The sequence below is a fragment of the Heliconius melpomene genome, chromosome 4 (genome assembly GCF_056956725.1).
Source record: "Heliconius melpomene rosina isolate 202511_hmr_F chromosome 4, ASM5695672v1, whole genome shotgun sequence".
In the NCBI taxonomy this organism is placed as follows: domain Eukaryota; kingdom Metazoa; phylum Arthropoda; class Insecta; order Lepidoptera; family Nymphalidae; genus Heliconius; species Heliconius melpomene.
The window spans coordinates 4,168,047-4,190,764 of record NC_140392.1 but is presented as its reverse complement, the minus strand read 5'-3'; the positions used below and the strand labels follow the sequence as shown (position 1 = coordinate 4,190,764).

At 33.7% G+C, this 22,718-nt stretch overlaps 1 protein-coding gene across 4 annotated transcripts in view; it reads right to left on the bottom strand.

The window, feature by feature from the left end:
* Fur1 (Furin-like protease 1) overlaps nucleotides 1-22,718 on the bottom strand; it is a 157,911-nt gene that overhangs the window by 30,417 nt on the left and 104,776 nt on the right. For all 4 annotated transcript variants that reach the window (XM_085208329.1, XM_085208332.1, XM_085208330.1 and 1 more), the window contains exons 3-6: nucleotides 11,742-11,919; nucleotides 10,042-10,187; nucleotides 5,438-5,566; nucleotides 157-322 (exon numbers count right to left, since the gene is read on the bottom strand). In XM_085208329.1, the coding sequence (XP_085064455.1) occupies nucleotides 157-322; nucleotides 5,438-5,566; nucleotides 10,042-10,187; nucleotides 11,742-11,919 (619 nt within the window). The remainder of the gene's footprint in view (nucleotides 1-156; nucleotides 323-5,437; nucleotides 5,567-10,041; nucleotides 10,188-11,741; nucleotides 11,920-22,718) is intronic.

Below are 22,718 nucleotides of genomic sequence, written 5' to 3'. Positions count from 1 at the left end.
GATATCGAACCAAAAACTCTGTAGCTCCGCTGGTGCTGCACGGGGTCGTGGGCGGCGGTGATCATCATCAGGTGACCCGAACGCTCGTTTGCCTTGTCCTTTTACCATAAAAAAAAAAAAGGCCAAACTCATCGACCGTACTATAAAGTCTCTTACCTCCTACACTAGCGTCGTAGGCCACACCGACAGCGCAGAGTGAGTTGTTAGCAGTAGCTGCCACTTCTCCCGCACACCTGGTGCCGTGGCGATTGGAGTCTATCATGTCGTATCGAGGCTGGGGATCGGAGTCGTGGGAGTTCACGTCGTAGGAGGCCATGGGGTCCTATGAAAATGAAAGTTAATGGAAATTTATATTATAGGCTCATATATGTACTTTATGTACATTATTATTAGAGGCCATCGTGGAGTGTTACTGTAATGCAACGTTTGTGGGTTCGATCCCCACTCGAAGGAATGAGTTAGGGAGTTATTTCTTTTTCGCTCTGGCACCAACGCAAAATTCCGGCGTTAAGTTCCGCCACTCAAACGCAATGCCTCGATAAATTCGGCGGAAAGTGGGGAACCCCTCCGCCTACCCTGCTGAGTGCGGGATGAAGCTGTTTTTTTTTTTATTTTTTACGATACATATACTGTTCTTTTTAGCTTCACGTTCTTTTTTTTCAGGAAATAAAAACTAAAAAAGAGTCAATGCAATCCGTTCTCGACTTTACCTATGTACTTTACGGGATTTTGAAGCTAAACAAATATGAAAATGAATATTACTTCTTTCTATTACTAAGTTACCACTTGTTTCTGTTTTTTATAAGTTAAACTTACACATTAAAAGTTTTATAATTTTAAACTTACAATATAATTAATAAGAAAGAACATGTTTATTTAAATAAATTAAATTAAAGTTAATATTAACTACGTAAATACTCAAGTTTAATAAAAGGTCGCTTTAGAAAAAAAAACACACAGAGAATATTTAAAAAGTAAGCCAAGAGTTTACGAGCTAAGTTTATAAGTGTGTCACATTTTATACGTAACTCGAAATTACATCGACTAATGCGGAAAGTTTCAGAACTAAGTTCATATTATATTAGACTTGATTTTCATAACTCGTCGCTAAATATATTTATCATATAACAGTAACTTCTTATAGGGTGAAGATTAATTCGTAGGTGAACTTTCATTTTGAAGTCAGTCGTGGGTTCGATTCCCACTAGAAGATATGAAATATTTCATATTTTATTTTCTCGCTCTGGTAACGGGGCATAGCTCGGGTTTGAATTCCGCCACTCAACACCTAATGCTTTCAGAATTCGGAAAAGTAGGAAAACGGAAGTGTTTTAATGGGAACTGAGTGTCATAACACTAGGTTCTCAGGACTGCCCGCTCTGCTGTGTGTGAAATATAGCGTGAAGCTAAAAAAACCCTTAATTTTGAAACTTAGGGCAAAAGCAACAAACATTTATGTTTACACAGAACTGCCATAATACTCAAAGACTTGTCAAAGTTTTTGATTGCTTTTAATTGACCCTACGACTCCTACGAGGATCTTAGACAGCTTTCGAACTTTGTTTAAACATTTCATCTTTAGAATTTGAAAATGAGCTAACTTAATTAATAATTCAGATAATATAATAAATGTTTATTTATCAAAGGAATCTCTTCGCAGAAAAAAAAATATTAAAAGTACTTATAATAAGTGAAATTTAAGTAGATTTAATATTGTTGTTAGGTATAACTTAACGAAATTAGAAATAGAAATTGCTTGAACCTCTTAAATACATTAACTAATTAATGCTAGGAGTGGTCTTAGTTCTTGGAGTGCACACTACGGGCCAGTGGGAATTATTTTAGGAACTGAGACATTGTAGTATAAAGCTAGCGAGCTAGGTCTAACTTAGGTCAGCTAAGTTCAGTTTCGTATACTGGACTCATTTAGTAAAGCTATTTGCATAGTCTAGTGCCCCTACGAAGTTAACATGATCAACACTTCTAAGTAAAGTTAGACGTCTAAAACTACAGTTTTGTTTTAAAGTTAAAGTCGAGGCCGTAGTGGCGTAGCGGCACAAGGGTGTGACTGTAACGTGACGGTTGTGGGTTCGATCCCGACTCGTGAAGTGAAATATTTATTTACGTTTATATTTTCCATTTTCTTCGCTCTGGTATCGAGGCAAAGCGCGGCGATGAGTTCTGCCACTCAACACGCAATGCTTCCAGAATTCGACAGAAAGTGGGGAACGGAGTGTCTTAACACTAGATTCCCCCTGATGTGTGCGGGATACAGCGTGAAAGTGACTTGATTTCGATTTTGTTTTAAAGTTCCCTAGATTTAACTGTTAACCTAGAACACAAACAGAAACGTACTAACTCTCAAGTAGTGATATGAGCACTATGCGTATTATTACACTTTCTATTTATATTACAGAGAAATGGAACACCGGTAGTGATACGAAATATCGCATATCACGGTAATAACAATGACCTAATTACCCGTTTTTCAAACCAACATTGAGATTAAAGCCGCGGTAGATGAATCGTGTAATTTCAAACTCGACTGCCTTTGTACGTGAACGTCTCCCTTTGAAAGCGTTAAAACACGTATTTTCAGCTATTATCACGTGAAATATGTAACTAAGCGTTAGTATGGATATAGCAGATGGACGACCCTGAAAAAAAGAGGTAAAAACCCTGAAAATATCGTTAATGTGCTCCACTTAGTTTGTGAAAGGATTGAGAAATTGTTTTAGTGAAACGCTGTGATGTAAATTGAAGGAGGAGCGTCCGTGAAAGGTTCGTAATATATTTATGTATCTTTTTCTATATGTACATATTTATTTGTAGATTTTTTATGTCTCTCTATAACGCAAATAATATTTTAAAGTTACATACAAATAGATAGATATTTAAAACAGTCATTATCTAAAAATAAATTATGTTTTATCTAATTATTGAATGCTTCCGTTCCCTATTTCCCCAGTGTCTCAATGGAAACGGAATTCCTTAACACTGGGTTACCAGATCCCCCCTCTGCCTACTCTGCTCTATTCGAGATACAGTGTGAAGCTAAATAATTATATAATAATACTAGCGGCCCGCCCGCGGCTTCGTCTGCGTGAACTCCGTTATTATTAATTTCTGTCTCCAAGAGTACCTACGTCCTATAAGTGACGTCCATGCAAAATTTGAGACTCCTAGCATTTGTAGTAACGAAGTTTCATACAAACTTTCAACCCCAATAACAACCCCTTAGAAGTGGAATATTGCAAATTCCCGTCTTAGCGAGCACCTACGTCCTATAAATAATACCTATGCAAAATTTGAGATTCCTAGTACATGTAGTTTCTGAGATTTCGTGATGAGTGAGTGACCTTTCGATTTTATATATTAAGATATTGTATCAAGCCAATCCTGCTTATTACTATAAAAGCTAGAACCTATTAAATGAAAATCAAAATCAACTAGCCCCGCCTCCCTACTGTAACCGCACGACCATATAATAACACTTCATTTAAAATATATAAATAGTTACACAAATACTTTGGGTTAAACAATCGGTATTCAATTTTCCAAGCCATAAATGAAAGCAACAAACACAAACAGTACGAAAACTGCAATTTCAAACTCGAGCGACTTTGTTCATGAATGTCACTCGCGACTTGACTCGTGACTCGTGACTTGTGAGCGAGTAAGAGCGAGCAGCTATTTATTTAAAGCCAGTAGTACTTGCTACGAAGATTTATACAAACAAACTCCTTTGACTTCGAGTCAGACGAAGCTTCTGTAAGTAGCGACTGTGCCCCGCGCAGTTAATTGTTGTCAAATCATGTATATTGGAATAACTTTGGTGTATTTTAAAAAAATAATAAGAGTACTATTATTTTTCAGCTTTACGCTGTATCCTGCACAGGGCAGGGTAGGCAGAAGGAATCTGGGAACCTAACGCGCTTAAAGTTACACGCTTGTACCCCTCTCGGCCTCCAAAATAGAGTTAAATATAATAGCAATCGATAAATAGAGTTAAATATAATAGCAATTTTATACGAGGAGGCAGTATAGTGGAAATGTTTGGAATTAGTTTTATTTACAATGAAATGATGCATCCAATTACTTTTCAATATAGAGTAGTTAATTGTCATCATTCAATTTTATCAATATAATTGCACTCGACTCCAATATATTAGTATCTTATTATAAAGTCGTTTTAAATATTTATTTAATTTAGCTTCACGCTGCATCCCGCACATAGTGGAATAGGCAAAGGGGGCCCGGAAACCTAGTCTTATGAAGCGCTTCCGTTCCTTTCACTGTACTCCCCAAGTCCCCAGAGTGAGAATTGAACCCATCCACAAAATACCGCACCCTCAGGCCACAATTGCACGCGTGTGCCTTTGCACCATGACTGGCGTCGTTTTAAATATCTCATTTTAAATTTATTTCAACATAAGAAACACACTATAAACAAACCATACAAAACATATAATATAACACAATTACACGCATTAGTAACAAATAAACCATCGCAAGGTCCTCACGCCTCGCGGTTCCGAATACATTCCTGGCGAGGCCGGCGTGCCTTGCCGGAGCTGGCATGCTTTCAACCTATTATGCCAACAACTAATTGGGGCCCTCACTTACATTATTAGCAATATCGATTACGATGTCTGATTGAGTGCCGTCCTCCGCGCCCTCTAAGTAATTGGTCAGTGGGTTCGGCAAATTGTAAAATTTATAGAGAAAAATATTTCAATAAAAATTTGACTTTTTTTATATCTGTGAAAGTTAAATTAGGTTTGGATGATATTTGAGTCTTGAATGTACTATGCGGTTAGAAAATGCGGCTGCAGGAAACAGTTCCCCAGAACACTCTCCATCATGTATGCGGCAGAGAAAGCAAAGAGAGAAGTATCTATGCGAAGTCAAAGTGTGAAGCTTTTCACAGATAGAACAGAGAAACTCAACAAGTTGATTTCTGGTCACATGTATACATAATAGAGATGTAAAGCTTTCCTCAATTTCGGAGAAATTGGAACGTAGACGACAACTATACAATTAAGTCAACAAGCATCAATTGATCTAAATATATTTAAGACAATGTTTTCTAATAACGTTTATCGTTTTTAGATTAAAGCAATACTTTATATAGAATTCAACTATCAATGTTAGTTACTTTCTAATTATTTGAACGTAAATTCACTTTTAACTACTTTGTGAGTACAATTGCGAATTGTTCACATTTCGACTTTAAATTATGCTGAAACATTGTTTTCGTCGCCCCTAGGATAGTATTGTACTTGGAAAATCTTGTAAGTTATTCAAATTCATTAATTTGAAATCTTTGGAAGCTCAAAATTAGGCACAATCTTCGTAGTGTTAATTTTGGGAAAAAAAACTTATAATTTTGATAATATATATAAATAAATAATTAATATATAAATAAAGTACTTACATAGTTAGAAACCAAATCCGGGTGATCGGTCTCGAGCCCGTCATCTAATATGGTGACGACGACGCCTCGCCCCGTGACGCCTTCCCGCCATGCTGGTATCACGTTCATATCCAAGCCTCCACCTCGGTTCTAAATACAAATAAAACTTATATATAAATTCACTTCACTTTATTTTCATATACACATACAAAATAAAACAGCGGTATTTAACGCTGTAATATTGGTAATTTGTTATATTTAAATTTTAAAATAGATAATAAGGGCCATTGTATTTCCTGTCTCTGATAACGACTCTCAACACATAATGGCTTCAGAATATGGCGGAAAGTGAGGAAAGGAGTGATTTAACACTAGCTTCTCTCTGCCTACCCTACACAACGTGAAGCCATAGTAACTTTACATTTCAACAATTGAATTGGGATAAGTACTTGTGTAGAGAGCAGTTTATACATAGATAAAGCCTAAGGACTCTCAAATGCCATACACAAAGAGGAAAATGCATGGCACATTTTGCTTAAAACTTTTAAAATTGATTTGAAATATGCTTTGTTAAAAGTTAAAAGTAAAAATTCGTACCGAATATGTAGAGAATTTATTTTCGTTTAAGGTATGAGGAATTTCGAAACACGTTACATATATATAAAAACATATAGAGTTTACTCACATATATGTTTTATTTTAATAAAATTCCATAAATATTGAAGTATTCTCTTTTCATTTAAACAAATTCCATATAAAACTTTTTATAGTATATTAAATATTCAAAAACACAGATTTAGATTTTTCGTTTTACACAATGATCGTAAGTTCAATTTTGGCTATGATACCCTATACAACGATACATTCTGTTGGAGCTATCTCTGAAAGGGCCCTACTTTTGAGTTAGTGAGTGAGTATACTGTCTTAACTACATATTAGATTAATAGTCCTCAAAATTTCAGCTTTGCTAAAATGACGTAAGTCTGGCGGCTCTGGGATCTTGGGCTATATATAGGTAATTTAATAATTTACACACATTCTAAATTAATTTTATTCTACAGTCATTACAACTGAAATATGTTCCGCTAAAGAATTATAAGAACTAATTTTAATAATAGACATTAAAAAATATAAGTCAACTTTCAACAAAATTATAACTTAAAAAGTAAGTATCGTTGTTTTCTTCTTGAATAATAATTAAAAATGTAAACAGCTGTTAACTAAAAAGTAACAACATCCCGTACAACTTTCTAATGCAACAAAATACAAACAAAATTTCTTTTGAATTACTCGGAACTTTTCACAAGCGTAAACAGAGGGAAGCTTTTGATTTTATACTTAATATTCCTGAAGGTTTTATAAGAGAAGCAAAGTTTTTCTCGTACACGACGGTTGAGTTTCTGGATTCTGCACATAGCAAAGTAGAGGGAATAGAATCTAATTTAAATACACTCCATTCCTATTAAGATATTTCTTTTGCCCACTTTCCGTGCATTTCTTGAAGCATTACATATTGAGCGGCGGAAATTAGGCCACTTTTTGCCTGGTGCCAGAGCAAGGAAAATGGAAATAAAAAATTCCTCCCCCGAATCGCACCCAAAACCTAGCTTACAGCCCCACGCTTGTGCCCCTACACCACAAGGGTCTCTATCTTTATAATTATAATAATTTATGAAACTTTCAGTTAATTACATATTAGGCACTTGTAAAATCTTATAATCAAGATACATTGAAGGCGAAGAGCGAAGAGTACTCTCATCAGAGGATAATAAGGCAGAAAATTAGCTATTAGCCGAGACAAGGCGTCTTGTGAGGAGAAAATTAAGATGTAATGGCGCTACGATGTATAGGATTATATGTGTCGATAATCCTTTAATACATATATTATACTAATTTTTTAAGCTTCACGCTGTATCCCGCATTTAGAGAGAATCTAGTGTTATATCACTCCGTTACCCACTTTCCGGTAGACCTCAACACAACGGCCCCAATTTTACAATAAAATATTAATATAGTTTAAAATTATATCAATATAGTTAAATTGGCTACTTCTAGTATGTGATATTTCTAGGAATGACTGGACTCTTTTAAGGGTATAAAAATATAGAAGTAATTAAAAAGTAAAAGTAAAGTATATATTAAGATTACTTTTAAATAATATTTACGGCCATATTTCCATGTATTAATAATAACAAGATATATATTATTAACAAAAAGTACGATCTATGAGACTAAGTCCGACTTTATAGTGTAAGAAATAATAGCAAGTAAATAATTTAAAAAAATGCAGCAGTTTGCAAAGTTCTCACTGCACACATCATAGATGTGGTACGGTTTTCGGTAACACATCTCTTTTCCTACTTATAGGTCAGCTTTTCTTGTTTTTCTTTTTCAGGACGTCGTCGTCGTCGTTCAGTGATATATGTTTCTATATATGTGTATGAATGTATCTCTCGTTTCCTCTATTTGTATGACTAGGTGTTTTCGGATCTACTATAAAAAATGGATGGAAAAAGAAAACAGTTTTTCTTAATATGCCTGAGATTTTATTTAAAACCAATATGAGACTAAAGAACCTAGTGTTAAGATTCTAAGTTCCCCATTTTTCGCCTAATTCTGGAGGTATGGCGTGTTGAGTGCCGGAACTAAACAGCCCAGAAAATAGAAATATTAAATATTTCATTTTCGAATAAGAATCGAACCCATAACCTGTCGCGTTTACAATCTTACTCACTTAATAATAATATTTACACATACATATATCATTTGCAAGTTATTATATAAAATACTGTTTAAGTTCACGCACCGATTAATTACTACTATCCTATATCTTATAAAACAAAGTCGCTTTTCGTGTCTGTCTGTTGTTTCTAACTCTTCTTCTTCTAAACCACCCAACGGATTTTTATGCGGTCTACACCATTAAGTCGAGTGTTTTTGGTAGAAGGTTTATATATAGTTTATTATTTGTACATTCTTATGTAAATTAACATAAATACGATAAATGTGTATAAAGTCCTACCCGTTGAGACACTTTCGCGCATGCGCTGCTTTAATGGTAAGTACTACATGAAAAAAATGTACTGGAGTATTGTTCCTCTTAATAAGATCTACAAAAAAGTCCGCGAGAGCATATTTTTATCTTTTAAGGATAACGTGTAGTGATCATATTTCTGTCTAAAAATAGTAATTTCAATATATTTTTTATTGTGAGGGATATTTTTCCATAATGGTATTAGTCCTTATCCTTTAAAATACTTTATTAATTTTCTACGTTAAACGAAGATAAAATTTGCTTTTTACACTATTTCGAAATTGCGAATAGTTTTAGAGAAAAACGCATTTAATTGTTGACACATCAAGCCGTTGACTCATCAGCTGTGCCGACTCAAGTTTTACTTATCCCTTACTCTCAGCATATAAATAAGTATGTTAGTGACGTTGGCCATTTAATGTAGATGAACTGTCTTTTACTGTTTTTTCATTTTAATAAGTACTTTAGAAGTTGTTAAAATACTAAAACATCCTTGCTGCGCAACGCGCCTCGCGACGTTTTGCTTATTTATACACAAGCGCGTGATGAGCAGTCATCGTTGGTTCAGTGGTAGAATGCTCGCCTGCCACGCGGGCGGCCCGGGTTCGATTCCCGGCCGATGCATTCTATTTAATTTTCCTCACAGGCTGCCACGTAGTGCCTACCCAACCGGTGTCGCTGTTTTAACAGCATTAACCACAAGCTCGAAAAAAAACCCGCCTGCCTCTATAGCAAAGAAGATTTAGATGCGTTTCACATATTGAATAATTTCAGTTAAATGTATTATTTCAGCGCGACATTGGTTTCATATTTTTTGTATTAGTTATTAGTAGGTAGGTTTTTGTTTATAATTTCTTCCGTTTAAAAATAGTCATTTAACTATCTAAAAATAGTCATTTAAATATATTTTAATAAGTACTTGAAAAGATTAGTAGCACAGATTTAAAATTACGGTACCTACTAAAAAATCCTTGCTGTATAAAACAATTGGAAAATCCTTATTGAAACTAAAAAAATGCGGGTTGCATTAGAGTTTAATTAATTTTCACATTATCTTAAGTGCTTTGCAAACATACATTATATGAATAATCCAGTAGTAAAAGCGGGCGAAGCCGCAAGAGGGTCGCTAGTAATTATATAAATGCAAATATAAATTCAGTAAATAATCATTGATTAATTATTTATTCATCCGAATGCTCTATCTGCAAATATTAAAGGATTATTGAAAAAGATTTCAGCCCGCTTCAATATTTTACTTATTTATTTACTTTTATTTAATTTCAGTATAAAGTAAATATAATCGTCGACTTCTTAAATAAGAATTTTATTCAATATGCAAAAACCTTGAAATTGAGGCAGGGGACAAGCGTGTGACACTCGAGGAAATGAAATATTTAATACTTTCGTTTCTTTGCTCCGGTAACAAGGCAAAGCGCGGCGTTGAATTCCGCAACTCGGCACGCAAGGCCTCCAGAATTCGGCGATAAGTAGTGAACGGGAACAGAGTATCTTAAAACTAGGTTCCTAGGTTCCCTCTGCCTATATATCGGGATACAGCATGAATCTAAAAAAAAATAAAGAAAAAACTTACCAAATACCACATATGCGGCCATTTTGGATCATTTAATTGGAACTTGGAGTCAGCGGAACGCGGCCGCCCTTTCACTCTCGTATGGAGTTCCCGCTTTGAACCCGTTTCCCTTTTCACTGAAGGCGGCCCCGACGGTTTTGTTTCAGCTGAAACAAATTGTATGGAATTAGACGTTATTATCCATTTGCGTGAGGAAACCACATTCTGTGGTATACCCGTATATGAAAGTAGAACGCAGTCTCGTAATAATATAAAATCTATTTAAATAGGTAATTTGAATATATAGGTATAAAGTAAGTAAACATAACTAATACAAAATTGCAAGTTTTATTATTATTTTAATAAACGTCAATTGCAGAGGTGTCATGGCGCAGAGGCACAACTTGCAACTGTAAACACGACGGCTGAGGATTTGATTCCTGCTCAGGGGTTCATTCCCCATTTATTCAACATGCAATGCATCAAGATTTCGGTCGAAAGTAAGGAACGGAAGTATTTTTATTGGATAGGTTAAAATAAATTTCTTAACATTATGTTCCTAGGTTCCCTCTGCCTACCTTGCACCGCACTGATAACATAAAGTGCATCCCTATAATAATGAACTTTTATTAATAAATTCAAATGAGTTGCGCGTCCAGCACCAGGGACTCCAGCACTATAATTATTAAGTTTACATACAATATTGTTGTGTATACGAGTATAACGAAGTTGAAGGCATTGTGAAAGAGGAAAGGCCTTTGTGCACGTGAGCACAGGTCAAGCAGAATTTCAGTATACAAATACAATAAGTTACAATAAAAATGTATGCTCATATTTTCACTTTAGTAGGAAATAATTTTCAGTTTATATTTAATTTTTTAAATGTTTGACGTTAGCTTTTCGAAAGGTGTTATTTAGTAATAAATAATCAATAAGTAGTAGTAGTAGTAAGTAATTAATAATCATCAATCCTCCTAAAATCCTAATTTTCAATTTTATTTTTATAATATGAAAACATTGACACTTTAAAGTGATGGAAAAATCAATATAATTTTATATTTCAACGTCTCGCTTTAACCCACATTCAGTAGGAAAGGCGGAGAGAACATAGCGTCATGACTTTCCATTCTCCATTCAAGACATTTAAGTAGCAAAACTCAGCATCGCACTTTATCTTACCACATCAAGAAATGAGAATCGACCCCACAATTTTCGTAATACAGCAAGACATGCGCCACAAAAGCCTCAACATACAAGTTGTTTTAAGAATTCTATAAAATAACAAAGTAAAAGACTAGTAGAACGATATCGTAATAAAACGTACTTTTAGAATAAAATTTTACCAACGAGCTAACACCAGGTGCTGCGTTCGTGAGCAGGTAACATTAAGTGGTCTAACATTGGGCTATCATGAAAATGAATACAAAGTAAATATACCATAATAGACATTTAAATAAAAACTAGAAAACGAACTACGAAAACGAAACATACATTTTTAACTTATATTAGATTTATATTATTGGAATAACTTAGGAGATTTAGAGAGTCAAGAGGAATTTTAATATTATGAATAGCTAAAACAACGTAAGGCTTTCTTCACGCTTTTTCCCGCTTTACAGAATTCGAAAAAAAAGAAAAGAAGAAAGCGGAGATCGCAGTTGCGTAACTCTAGGCTCCTTCCGCCTACCCTGCTCCACGTATCTTGATAAAAAACTACGTACCTGTACTGCTTAAATCTTCTAACGTCTGAAAATCTCTTTTCCTTCTCGACAGTATCTTCTGTTGCCGCGCCCATCGCACCCTCACGTCTCTCTCCAAGCGGGTGTGGTGCTCTTCCGCAGGCAATAGCGACCGCTTTGCTATTGACTTGTGATGAAAGTGGTAGTGGTTCTGGAATATCTGTAACAAGCACAAAGAAATAATATCTATACTAATATAATAAAGCGGAAGAGTTTGTTTGTTTGTTTGTTTGAACGCTAAGATCTCTGGATCTACTGGTCCGATTTACTATGTTTTTGTTTTGTATGAAAGCTGCATTCTTCAGAAGTGCTATAGGCTATATAATATTACATTACACATATGTACTAATAAATTAAAATACTTTCTAATTTGACATGCAATTTATTCTGCCATGTTAATAACAACCGTCGTTGCTAAGCACCGGTTTGCAAAGTTTCTTTGTTGTTATAAGAAAACGTCACCCAAAATGAACTTATATTTTGATATTCATCCTTATAAAAATAAATATATTATATAATATTTAATAAATAGTCTTATAGTTCAAGCAGGCGTAGCCGCGTCCGGATCCACTAGTATATTAATATAATACAATATCGATTTATATGACAATATTACGTCAAAACAATAAACCTTCTTAATATTTATTTTAAAAACTATTTTGTTAATAAATTAATGTTATGTGTATATTACATACATATAAATTGAAATAAGAACGAACTAACGAAATACAATTACTTATCAGTTACTTATTTAATAAAAAATATCTATATCCTGCACGGCGCTGAGTTACGCCACTCAACACGCAACGCCTATAGAAATCAGCAAGTTTTTGGCGGAAAGTGAGCAACGGAGTGACTTAACACTAGGTTCCCTCTGCCTACCCTGGTGTAAGTGGGATAAAGCGTGAAGCTAATAAAAAAATGTATATCCTTCTTTCGTAACGTAAAATGAAAGAGTCATAAATAATATAATTTGTACCTACATGTTTATTAAAAATAAATAATTTTCTCAGTTAAAAAACGCAATGTGTGAACCTATTTACATCATATAAAACTTAGTATTTAGTGGTAGAGAGAGCCTGACTGGTGTTAATTATGGTAATATGGTGGGATTTTAAAATCTACTACCGTAGTAAAGTCTGGACGCCACCGTCGCCGAAACTACCGCATTGTGACCGCTTAATTTAAATGTGGTTATCCTTTTACGAAACAAATGATTTTACGCTTCTATGCACTGGAAGGTAACAATGGTTTCCCGATTTCTTTCACGGATTTTTTTTATTTGTATGTAGAAACTAACTGAATTAATATCTAGGATACCTCTAAAAACACCTCTCTGGTGACAAGAGGAAAAAGTGGAGAATCATCGCTGCACACAACCCCGTGTAAACCAATAAAAAATGAGACAAGAAACGAAAACATTAAATATTTAATTTTTTCGAGTGGGAATCGAACCCACAGCCTACGTTCACAGTTGGAAACTCAAATAATTTTTAAATTTTTCATTGAAAAATATGGCTCTACAAATGAATATATCACGATGAAGCCAGCAAGTCTCCAATAAATTTTGAAGCACGTGAAGCAGAAATATCTATTACACTTCGTCTCCTTACATCTTTTCATATTTAAAAATATGTCTTTTAATAAAAATGTTACAAATATATTGGTAGCTATTATAATAAAAATCGCGAGGCCACCATGGCAAAATGAGGCAGAATCAATGATCGACAATCAGAAAAATTAATTGTATTTTTATTTCTATGATAAAATGCGGCACAACAATTCTGATAAAAAGTGGAGAAAGGAGTGTCGCAACACCTATTTCTCTCTACATACCTTGCTATATTCCAAACTACCTATAGCAATAGTAACCATACATCGTATATGAAATATATGTATGTTTAAATATGGTTACAAGAACTATTTAATTATGATCCATATATAAATATTTCATAGAAACTAGAATTATATTTACTCGTAAATAAATTCCCATCACATGTTATTGACAGATAATTATTGTTATAGTTAATTTGATTCCTGTAATCGAAAATTTCTACTAAAACCATTTGTCGCTCGGTTCTAGATAGAAACGTAAATTCATTGTTCTATTGTTAAATCATTTCATCATTATGTTTAAATTGTATAAATAATGAAATTATGTTATTTTTTCATCTTCACGCTGTATCTGGTGTGTATGGGTAGGCAGAGGGAACCTAGTGTTAATACCCTCCGCTCGCCACTCTCCGCACTCTCCTCTTTTATGGCGGCATTGCGTGTTGAGTGGCGAAACTAACGTCTTTTTAATTTTCTTTTTAATATTCCTAATTGTATAAATAAAAGTTTTAAATGCAAAAGCATTCTGCATCATTTAATTTTATATGTTGGTTAAATTTATTTCCTCGTAATCTCGGGTTCCAGGCTAATGGTTTGGGAAACACCAATTTTAGTAACGCTTTATTAATTTCCTCCTTTACTCGAAATTGAATTAGAAATAATAATGGTACTTTCCTTTTCACCATATATGTATATATGGTTGGAAGGAAGGAAAATATGTGAATAAATATATTAGAAAGTTATATTTAAAATGAAAAATCTATTTTTAGAAAGTTTACTCAGTTGAAGTTTCGCCACTCAACACTCAACGTCTCCAGAATTCGGCAGAAAGTTGGGAACGGAGTTTTCTAACATTAGGTTCACAGGTTCCTTCTAGCTTCTAGCCTACTTGGCTCGATTCAGAGTGAAGCTAGAAAAAAAACAATCCTACAAATTTATAACCAAATTAAATTCTGTAATACGATTGCAGTTGCCCCTTCTTTAATTATTTAACAAGTGCCCCAACTGCATGCCCTCGTAGCGAGTGGCTGTCGGTTCCCCTCGTCTCTTGAGATACATAAATTCAAAGAAAACACAGACCCTTTGGAGATATTTTTAGCTATCTTACGCCGTTTTACCTTTTCCAATTCTATAAAAAGTAGCGCATGAGCGGAGAATATTTTAGCGGATACCAAAGGTTTTATAACTTAAGTAATAAATCTTGAAAGTCTTGATGTAATATTGAAGTACAACGAATTATAGCCTTCGTGAATTGTATGTGTGGTTACTTTTGTATTAAATATATTTTTTTAGTTTACGTTTGCTAGTGTAACCATAATAACGAAAATTAACTATTATATCAATTTAATTAGAACATTGTAGTATCTACGTTTAAAACGAATATGAATAAATGGAAATAGTCTAGTAATGTAAAAATCTTTTATCCTCTTTTACCTGTATTTCTACCTATATATTCTTTTCTTTTACCTGTATTTCTTTTACCCAGTGGCGTAGCTAGGGGGGTGCGAGCGGTGCAGTCGCACCGGGCATCAACAGGAAAAGGGCATCAAAGTCGACGATTAATGTGTTTTTTCTTAGTTTTTTTAGACTTTATACCATTTTAAAGGGCATCAAGTCCTTTAAGTCACACCGGGCATCAAAAGGAAAGGGGCATCAAAGTCGACGATCACTTTGTTTTTTTAGAACTTAACGTCGATGATTACGTTTTTTTTTTTAGAAGTCAACATTGACGATCACTTTGTTGTTTTATAGAACTCATCAAGAGAAAAGAGGGATTAAAGTTGACGATAAGTTTTTTTTTTTTTTAGAAGTCATCGTCGATGATTACCTTTTTTTTTTTAGAACTCATCAACAGGAAAGGGGCATCAAGTCCATCGAGCCGCACCGGGCAGCAAATACCCTAGCTACGCCACTGCTTTTACCTGTATTTAAATAACAGCAATCTATTTATGATAATGTCTTATCAAACGTTGAGAAAAATAATCAAATATGTATAGATTAGATAATTTAATAATAGTATGTAAATAAATATATAATATTCTAAGTAAATGACCTAGAATCCAGACATTACAGTTACTACAGTACTCTAAAGTTGCCACATCAATAAATCTTTTAGTAAGTCACTCAGCTATACGACTTGTGTGTTTAGATTAAGTAAGATCAAAGAAAGTGCCTGCAAGCTTTTGTTACTAACTTCCTTTGATCTACTTATATCTCACATAAAATACACTGACGTTATTCATACTGTTTTATTTTCTTTTGAAATTAATGTAATTAGAATTGGCCTATTAGTGTGGGAGGCATCGACAAATGAGGCTTTATATCTTGTTCCTTATATCATGAATAAATAATATAACAACATAAACTCTAATACGCTAATAAAATTATATTAAAAAAATCTTTAATTTAATACTTTCCTTTTAATTTTTTTCTTAAATATTATTAAAATAACATTTATCATTTTCAAAGTACATTTTAAAACAAAAACTTCCAACGTATTGTACTAAGAATGAAGTACCCCACAGTCATTTATCGCCTACGGGCGACCGCTTCCGTGACCCGTTTACTCGCTCGCCGTTGCTCCTGTGAGCAGAATCAATAGAAAATCTTTACTTTATAGCTTTTCATATTTTTATTACTTCAACTTAGTAAGTTCAGAACAAACTTTTATATGACAGGATATATAAAATAATTTTGAAGTCTTTTGGAAACAACTGTTACAAAATAAACAGCAGAATAGGCAGAGGGAACCTAGTGTTAAGATACTCCATTCCCCACTTTCCACCGGATAAAGGTGATGCAGTGTGATAAATTCGAAAACAAATAATATTTTTTCTAGTATTTTCATTTAAAATTCACAAAAACATTTTTAAAACACGTATTCAGGAGACAGGTAAAGTTGGCCATTAGCGGCGTAACGTTTACTGAAAAGCCTGAAAATATGTTAAGTGTGTCCGCACTCCGCACACGCGCCGGCGGGCGAAGCGCGACCTGGACGTAATCGTGCTACTTACACAGGTCTCAGGTCTTAGCTGTTCAGCTGTAGGTGCTTTGAATATTAACCTGTTTTACAATCAGTTATAGCTTCTTCAATTTCTTATTGACAATTCAATTATTCGTTGAAAATGGATGATAGAAATAGATGTTTATAAATTTCTCGATTCAACTCAAATAGGTTTCAAATCTAGGAAAATTCATTGAAATCTTCTTAGAGTGCACTTAATATAAATGAGCGAAAGCTTCTGGTATTGAAATTTGATCTTTTCATTCGCTATATCAATAGAAATGGATTAACTATACATACATATATATCATTGATAGTTTTGTAAAGAACTGGCTTTAAATTAAGAGCCGTCATAATGCAGTGGAAGAGGAAACGGATTTTACTAATACTAGGTTCCCTCTGCCTAAATTAAAAGTAAAAATGCTTGAATTAAAAATATTATTAAAAGCATTATGTCACATAAAAAAATTAATTTAGACTTTTAAATTATTAATTTTAGTGTAAACATTAAGTAAAGAAGATTGAAAGGGCTTAGCTCTAAAAGGTTGAGATTAATGCGACAGAATAAAACATTATAAGATCTATCTCTAAAATGTACTGAGCTTTCCTTTTAGGATTACGTATATGTCGTCAGCTTTTAAATCTTTTATATGATTTAGGTTTTTTCAATGAACTGAATGCAGCTAGCTTATCATTATATTTTATTTAACGAATGCAATATTAGGTATATAATTAAACTTACTATAATTTTTTAAATATTTTTTAAATACTTTATTCAAATTTACGTATCTCTTGTGGTTTGTGAAGAAAACAGAAAATCTTATGAAAAATCACTCCATTCGTCTTTTCCGTTACTCCGAACAATATTGGGTAGCGGAACCTAACTTCAACTATATCTCATCGGGAAATTGTACACCTAGAATAAAAACCTAGTAGCAACCACGGCAAATTGTGTAAGATATTTATATACCTACATTTCAACCTCGTTTTTTAATATTTGTAAACAATTCTGTCAATTGAAATATATATATTTTCTTTTTCAATTGTGCCTCATTTTATTATAACATGTTTTATTAAAAAAATGTTTAAAAAAAGACTTTTAATGTTTTCCTTAGCGACCATTTAACACAGAGAATGCCATTGTGTGAACGTGTAAGGCAAATGAGAATTTCGATGAAATCTTTGATTACTCAAATAAATTCATTATTTACATACAAACATACGTATATATATTATCTTTTGTACATAAATATATATAAAGTGTAATATGCACATTGTTTCTTTGAAAGTTATAATTAATTATAGTGTTTACCAAGCACTTACTAATTTGTATGTTAAAAGTGATTACAATTTCTACAGTATATCCTCAAATTATGATTCAAAGTGTATTTAGTTACCCACTTAATAACATACAAATATTAGATTTCAGCTTCACGTTATAACAAACATAGTGCAAGGTAGGCAGAGGGAACCTAGTTTAAGGCACTCCGTTACCCATTTTTCACATAATTTTCGTCGCACTGAGTGCCGCAATTTTTTTTCCTTGGTACCAGAGCGAAGAAATGAAACTATTGATAAATAAAACTTCATTCCCCCGAGTAGGATTCAAACCTATAAACGTCACATTACAATCACACACTTGCCCCTGCGCAACGGTTTCCTCTTGCTATTATACTAGTTCCTCCAATTAATAAAACGTTATTATAAAATTGTATTTGACATTATACACATGAAACCCATTTCCAGCGACCATATACAGTGATTATTCTCTACAAAAATAAAACAAACAAGCCTACCTTCCTTAAAAATAAAATTAAACCTATCCATATATTAGATCAATATTTTACACGAAAGCAATCCGCAAACCCATTTCTACCTCATCCTCTGTAAACCCATATCTATAAATCTTAATAATAATAAGGGTCCCAATTGCACGAAAAGTACAATATCTCTACATTTCACGCCTCATAGTGCGAGGGGGACGCGGAGCGTCACCATGGCAACCGTGGAATGACCTCAGCCAGTAATGGTTTGTCCCGTTTGTGAAACGGTCGAAGGGAAAAATACTGAAGTATATTTGTTTTTTAGTTGTAATTTAATGAAAAGTATGTATATATGGAAATTTAAATTAATTTATGTGGTATCGTCTCAGTATGATGATTATATAACACTAGATTTCTAATAACAAATAATAATCTTTAAATATTGACAATAATAATAATCTTTACATATTATAATAAGCCAAAAAAAATCGTGGCAGGGCGTCTGACTGTAAATGCAACAGGTCGTGGATTCGATTCCCATTCGAGGAAAGTTAAATATTTTTATTTCTTCGCTTTGATGTCGACACGCGGCGTTAACTTCCGCCACTCAACACCCAATGCTACGCTTCCTGAATTCGGCGGAAAGTGGGAGTGTCTTAACTCTAGGTTCCCTCCTACCCTACTGTGCGCGAGATACAGCATAACGCTAGAAAATTTACAATTGCTTTTGATTTATATACGAATAAATACTATGTGAAACCAAAAAAACGGAAAACCAAAATTCTAAAATAGGTAAGCTAGATACACAAAAAGTGAGAACGGTCCGTAGTCAAGGCGACGCGGGTTCTGTAAACAATGCCTTCCTGAAATATATATTCCACAGGCTGTGACCTCCGGAAATTTGGGACACTTTATTCTTTATATATAAACGTCTTTTTTAATATAGACCTTTTGTTTACTAAATTCCTTTAGAATGAGGTGCTGACCACAAAAACGTATGGAAAAATATTAACTCATATTTTTATACAAAATTTTAAACTGTATAATCTAGTAGATCATCTAAATATAGGAGACTCGTGACGCAGAAGTCCAGTATCTGGAAACGTGAGTTGCACTTAACACACAATACCTAGATTTTTTTAGTGAAAATGAGGAGAGAAGTGTTGTAACACTAGTTTCCCCCTACCCACCCTGTGTTATAAGCGGGATTAGCGAGAAACTAAAACAAATGTGAATAAAAAAATATTTCAATAGAACAAAAAATATCCAATACCTAGATCCGATGGATATAATATAAAGAATGATTATAACAAAACAAAAACAATCATCGTTCCAATACAAAAGAACTTTGTGTACGAAGCATTCATTCGTGATATCACTTCTTTAAGCAACAATATGCAATTGCAACTCTCGATACGATTCTAGCGTCACGCTGTACCCTCTGTTCTTCTTTTTTTACACTCCGTTCTTCTTTATCCGCCGAATTCTAGAAGCAATGCAAGTTGAGGAATCGAACCCACTGTCTAAACCAAAATGGTCATACTGCTTATAAAGAATATAGAAACGGAAGGTGCAAAAGTTTCCTTGTCACCAAACCAACGTTCACAAACTGATCGTGAAAATTTATCGCTGTAGAGTATCGGGCCGGTGTTGAAATGATTTCTACGGTAACTAAAATTCATTGGAAATAAGATCCGAGCGAACGCAATGTAGTAGAAACGTGAGCTATTGTAAAAGGCGAGGCTTTTACGGCAATGCTACTTCTGGAGCGCGCCCCACCTCCCCCTCTCCCCCCTTAGCCCGCCTTGCTCCTAGCGGCAGACAGCGTGCCGCCGTCCTGGTACACATTATTTGGGTTGCATCTTTCATGCACAATGAAATATGAAGCTTTTAGACTACTTCCTGCGCCGCTATGGAGTGAATTCTTAATTGGGTTGTGATCTAATTGCTTGTATTAGTTTTACGCTGTAACTCGCACGGTAGGCAGAGGGAACCTGGGAACCTAGTGTTAAGACACTTGGTTTCAATAAAGAAACTTCCGTGCCCCACTTTACGCCGAATTATTGTAATGAAATCAAACACCTCGAGGCTTTCACAGAACTTATATTTCTTCCAGGGCTAAATAACATTAGGCTTCTACAATTTATATCTCAGGACTTTTACAGAACTTATACTTCTTCCAGGGCTAGATACCATTAGGCTTGTACAATGTATATCTTAAATTATAATACAATATTTTATTCTAGAGGACCACTTTCCTCTTCAGCTCCAAATCTAATAATGCGCATCAGAATTTTCAACGCATCAAGCGTCGCGCTAGTTCTATGTATAAATTTTCAAATATATATTTTTATTAAACAAAGAGGTTGATTTACATTTTTCTATAACAAATTATCGTAAATATAAAAACTATTTATATAAAATCATTACATTACATAAATTATGTAGGCTGTGCCTTATTTCAATTTTACGATTACGATAATCCAACTAACATTATAAATGTGAAAATTCGTAAAAATCCACTTTCACGCAGAAACTACTGAACGGATTTAGATGAAACTTTATAATATTACAGCTTATACATCAGCATTGGGCTATAATTTATATACGAATCATGCATAATTTGGCTAAAATACTCGTATAAAAATTTATTAAGGCAGTTGAAGCCCTTTTATTGCAAATTTATAAAAAGTATAAAAACTCTTGAAGCTTTTTCTATTAGAAAAAACGCTACATCAGTTATCTGTATAACAAAACGCCAACAATAAATAAAAACAATCGATAAAGCAGACGCAGTAGGTCACGATCTTCTCGATGCCAATACGAGGAGCAAAAGTATAGGCAATAATAACAAAATACGAAAGAAGAATTACAATAGAGCAGCCATAACTCGCAGAGTTTTAGCTTTATTGTAGTTCTCGATCGAGTGTCCTACAGTTTTAATTAACCTCGGCTTCACTTTTCAGTGTATTGTAACGTTAATGTCTTTTTAATATTCAATACAGCTCTCCCCTATCGATAAATAATGGAGGAGAGAACTCGAACTTGCTAATACTTTTACAATTTAGGTAAATATGTTGGGATTGTTTTTAAATGTACTTTACTTAAACGTAAAATTTGTATTTAGCATTAACTTTAATATTTGAATAGTAATGGCATATAATTATTGGATATTTATTGAAAAATGTCTAATTTTATTTTTAACGTTCTATCCAGCATATGGCAGGGTTGGCAGTGGGAACCTGGGAACCTAGTGTGAAGACACTCCGCTTTCCATCGAATTCTGAAGGCGCTTTGTCACTATCTAATAGCAGCACTAGTGTAGAAAAACGATCACTTTTGCATTATCAAGCTAAAAATGTTTTCTAATAATAAGCGGCGCTTCCCATCATGCTAATGTCCCCGTTTCGATGTACCTACTTTAAAAAATGTTTTAATAATAACCCACTTTTATTGCAACGTTTTATTATAAAACTGCTGGGAAATATTGGTATAATTTACTTTTTATTTAGCTTCATATATTTTTTTAGGATTATGTAGGCAGAGGAAAGGGGAAACTTGTCAATTTCTTTATTTTTTTGAGAGATTGCGTGTTGAGTAGTAGAACTCAGCGCAGTGCCTTGCCTTGTTACAAGAGAGAGCGAAAATATTAAATAATTTATTCCCCCGAGTGAGAATCGAACCTACAAGTACCGCGTACCCTGCACCACAACTAGCCCCTGGGGTAGCTTAAATCTGGACTCATAAGCAAATCGTTAAACATGTTATTAATCACTTCAAATTAACGGAAATTCAAACAAAGTCAGTTACTCATATTGTCTTAGTCCAATTTGTAGAACAAGATATTTACAATTTACAATCAATTTAGTCTTTTAAATAACATAATATAACACCTTCTAACTCTATCAATATTCCCAACAATACATTGTCCCTTTTCCCCTTAATTGCACTAGTTGTTAGTTTGTATTGGGACCACATCACGTTTAAGTTTATGTATATCTTTAGTTTAACTTCATTTGATATTAACAAGCAGGCGAAGTCGTTTTACCCTTTGGGTAACCATATTAAGTAAGCCACATAATAAAAAAATATTTAGTAATATTTCTTTTGTATTTTTATTACCTCTTTCTCTCTAAAATACTAATAAACAGTTAACATGTAAAATTATTATAGCATTCATAGTATGATTACCAAATAACAATTTACCAACATACCAAACAGTATCTTAAATAGTTCCATGAATATTGAAACATTAATCATAATCTACCTCCTCTATATGCATGCATGTACATATATGCACCTAGATATGGGCATAGCATCGCTTATGAACTAGAATCTAGATTAATATATTACCTTGTT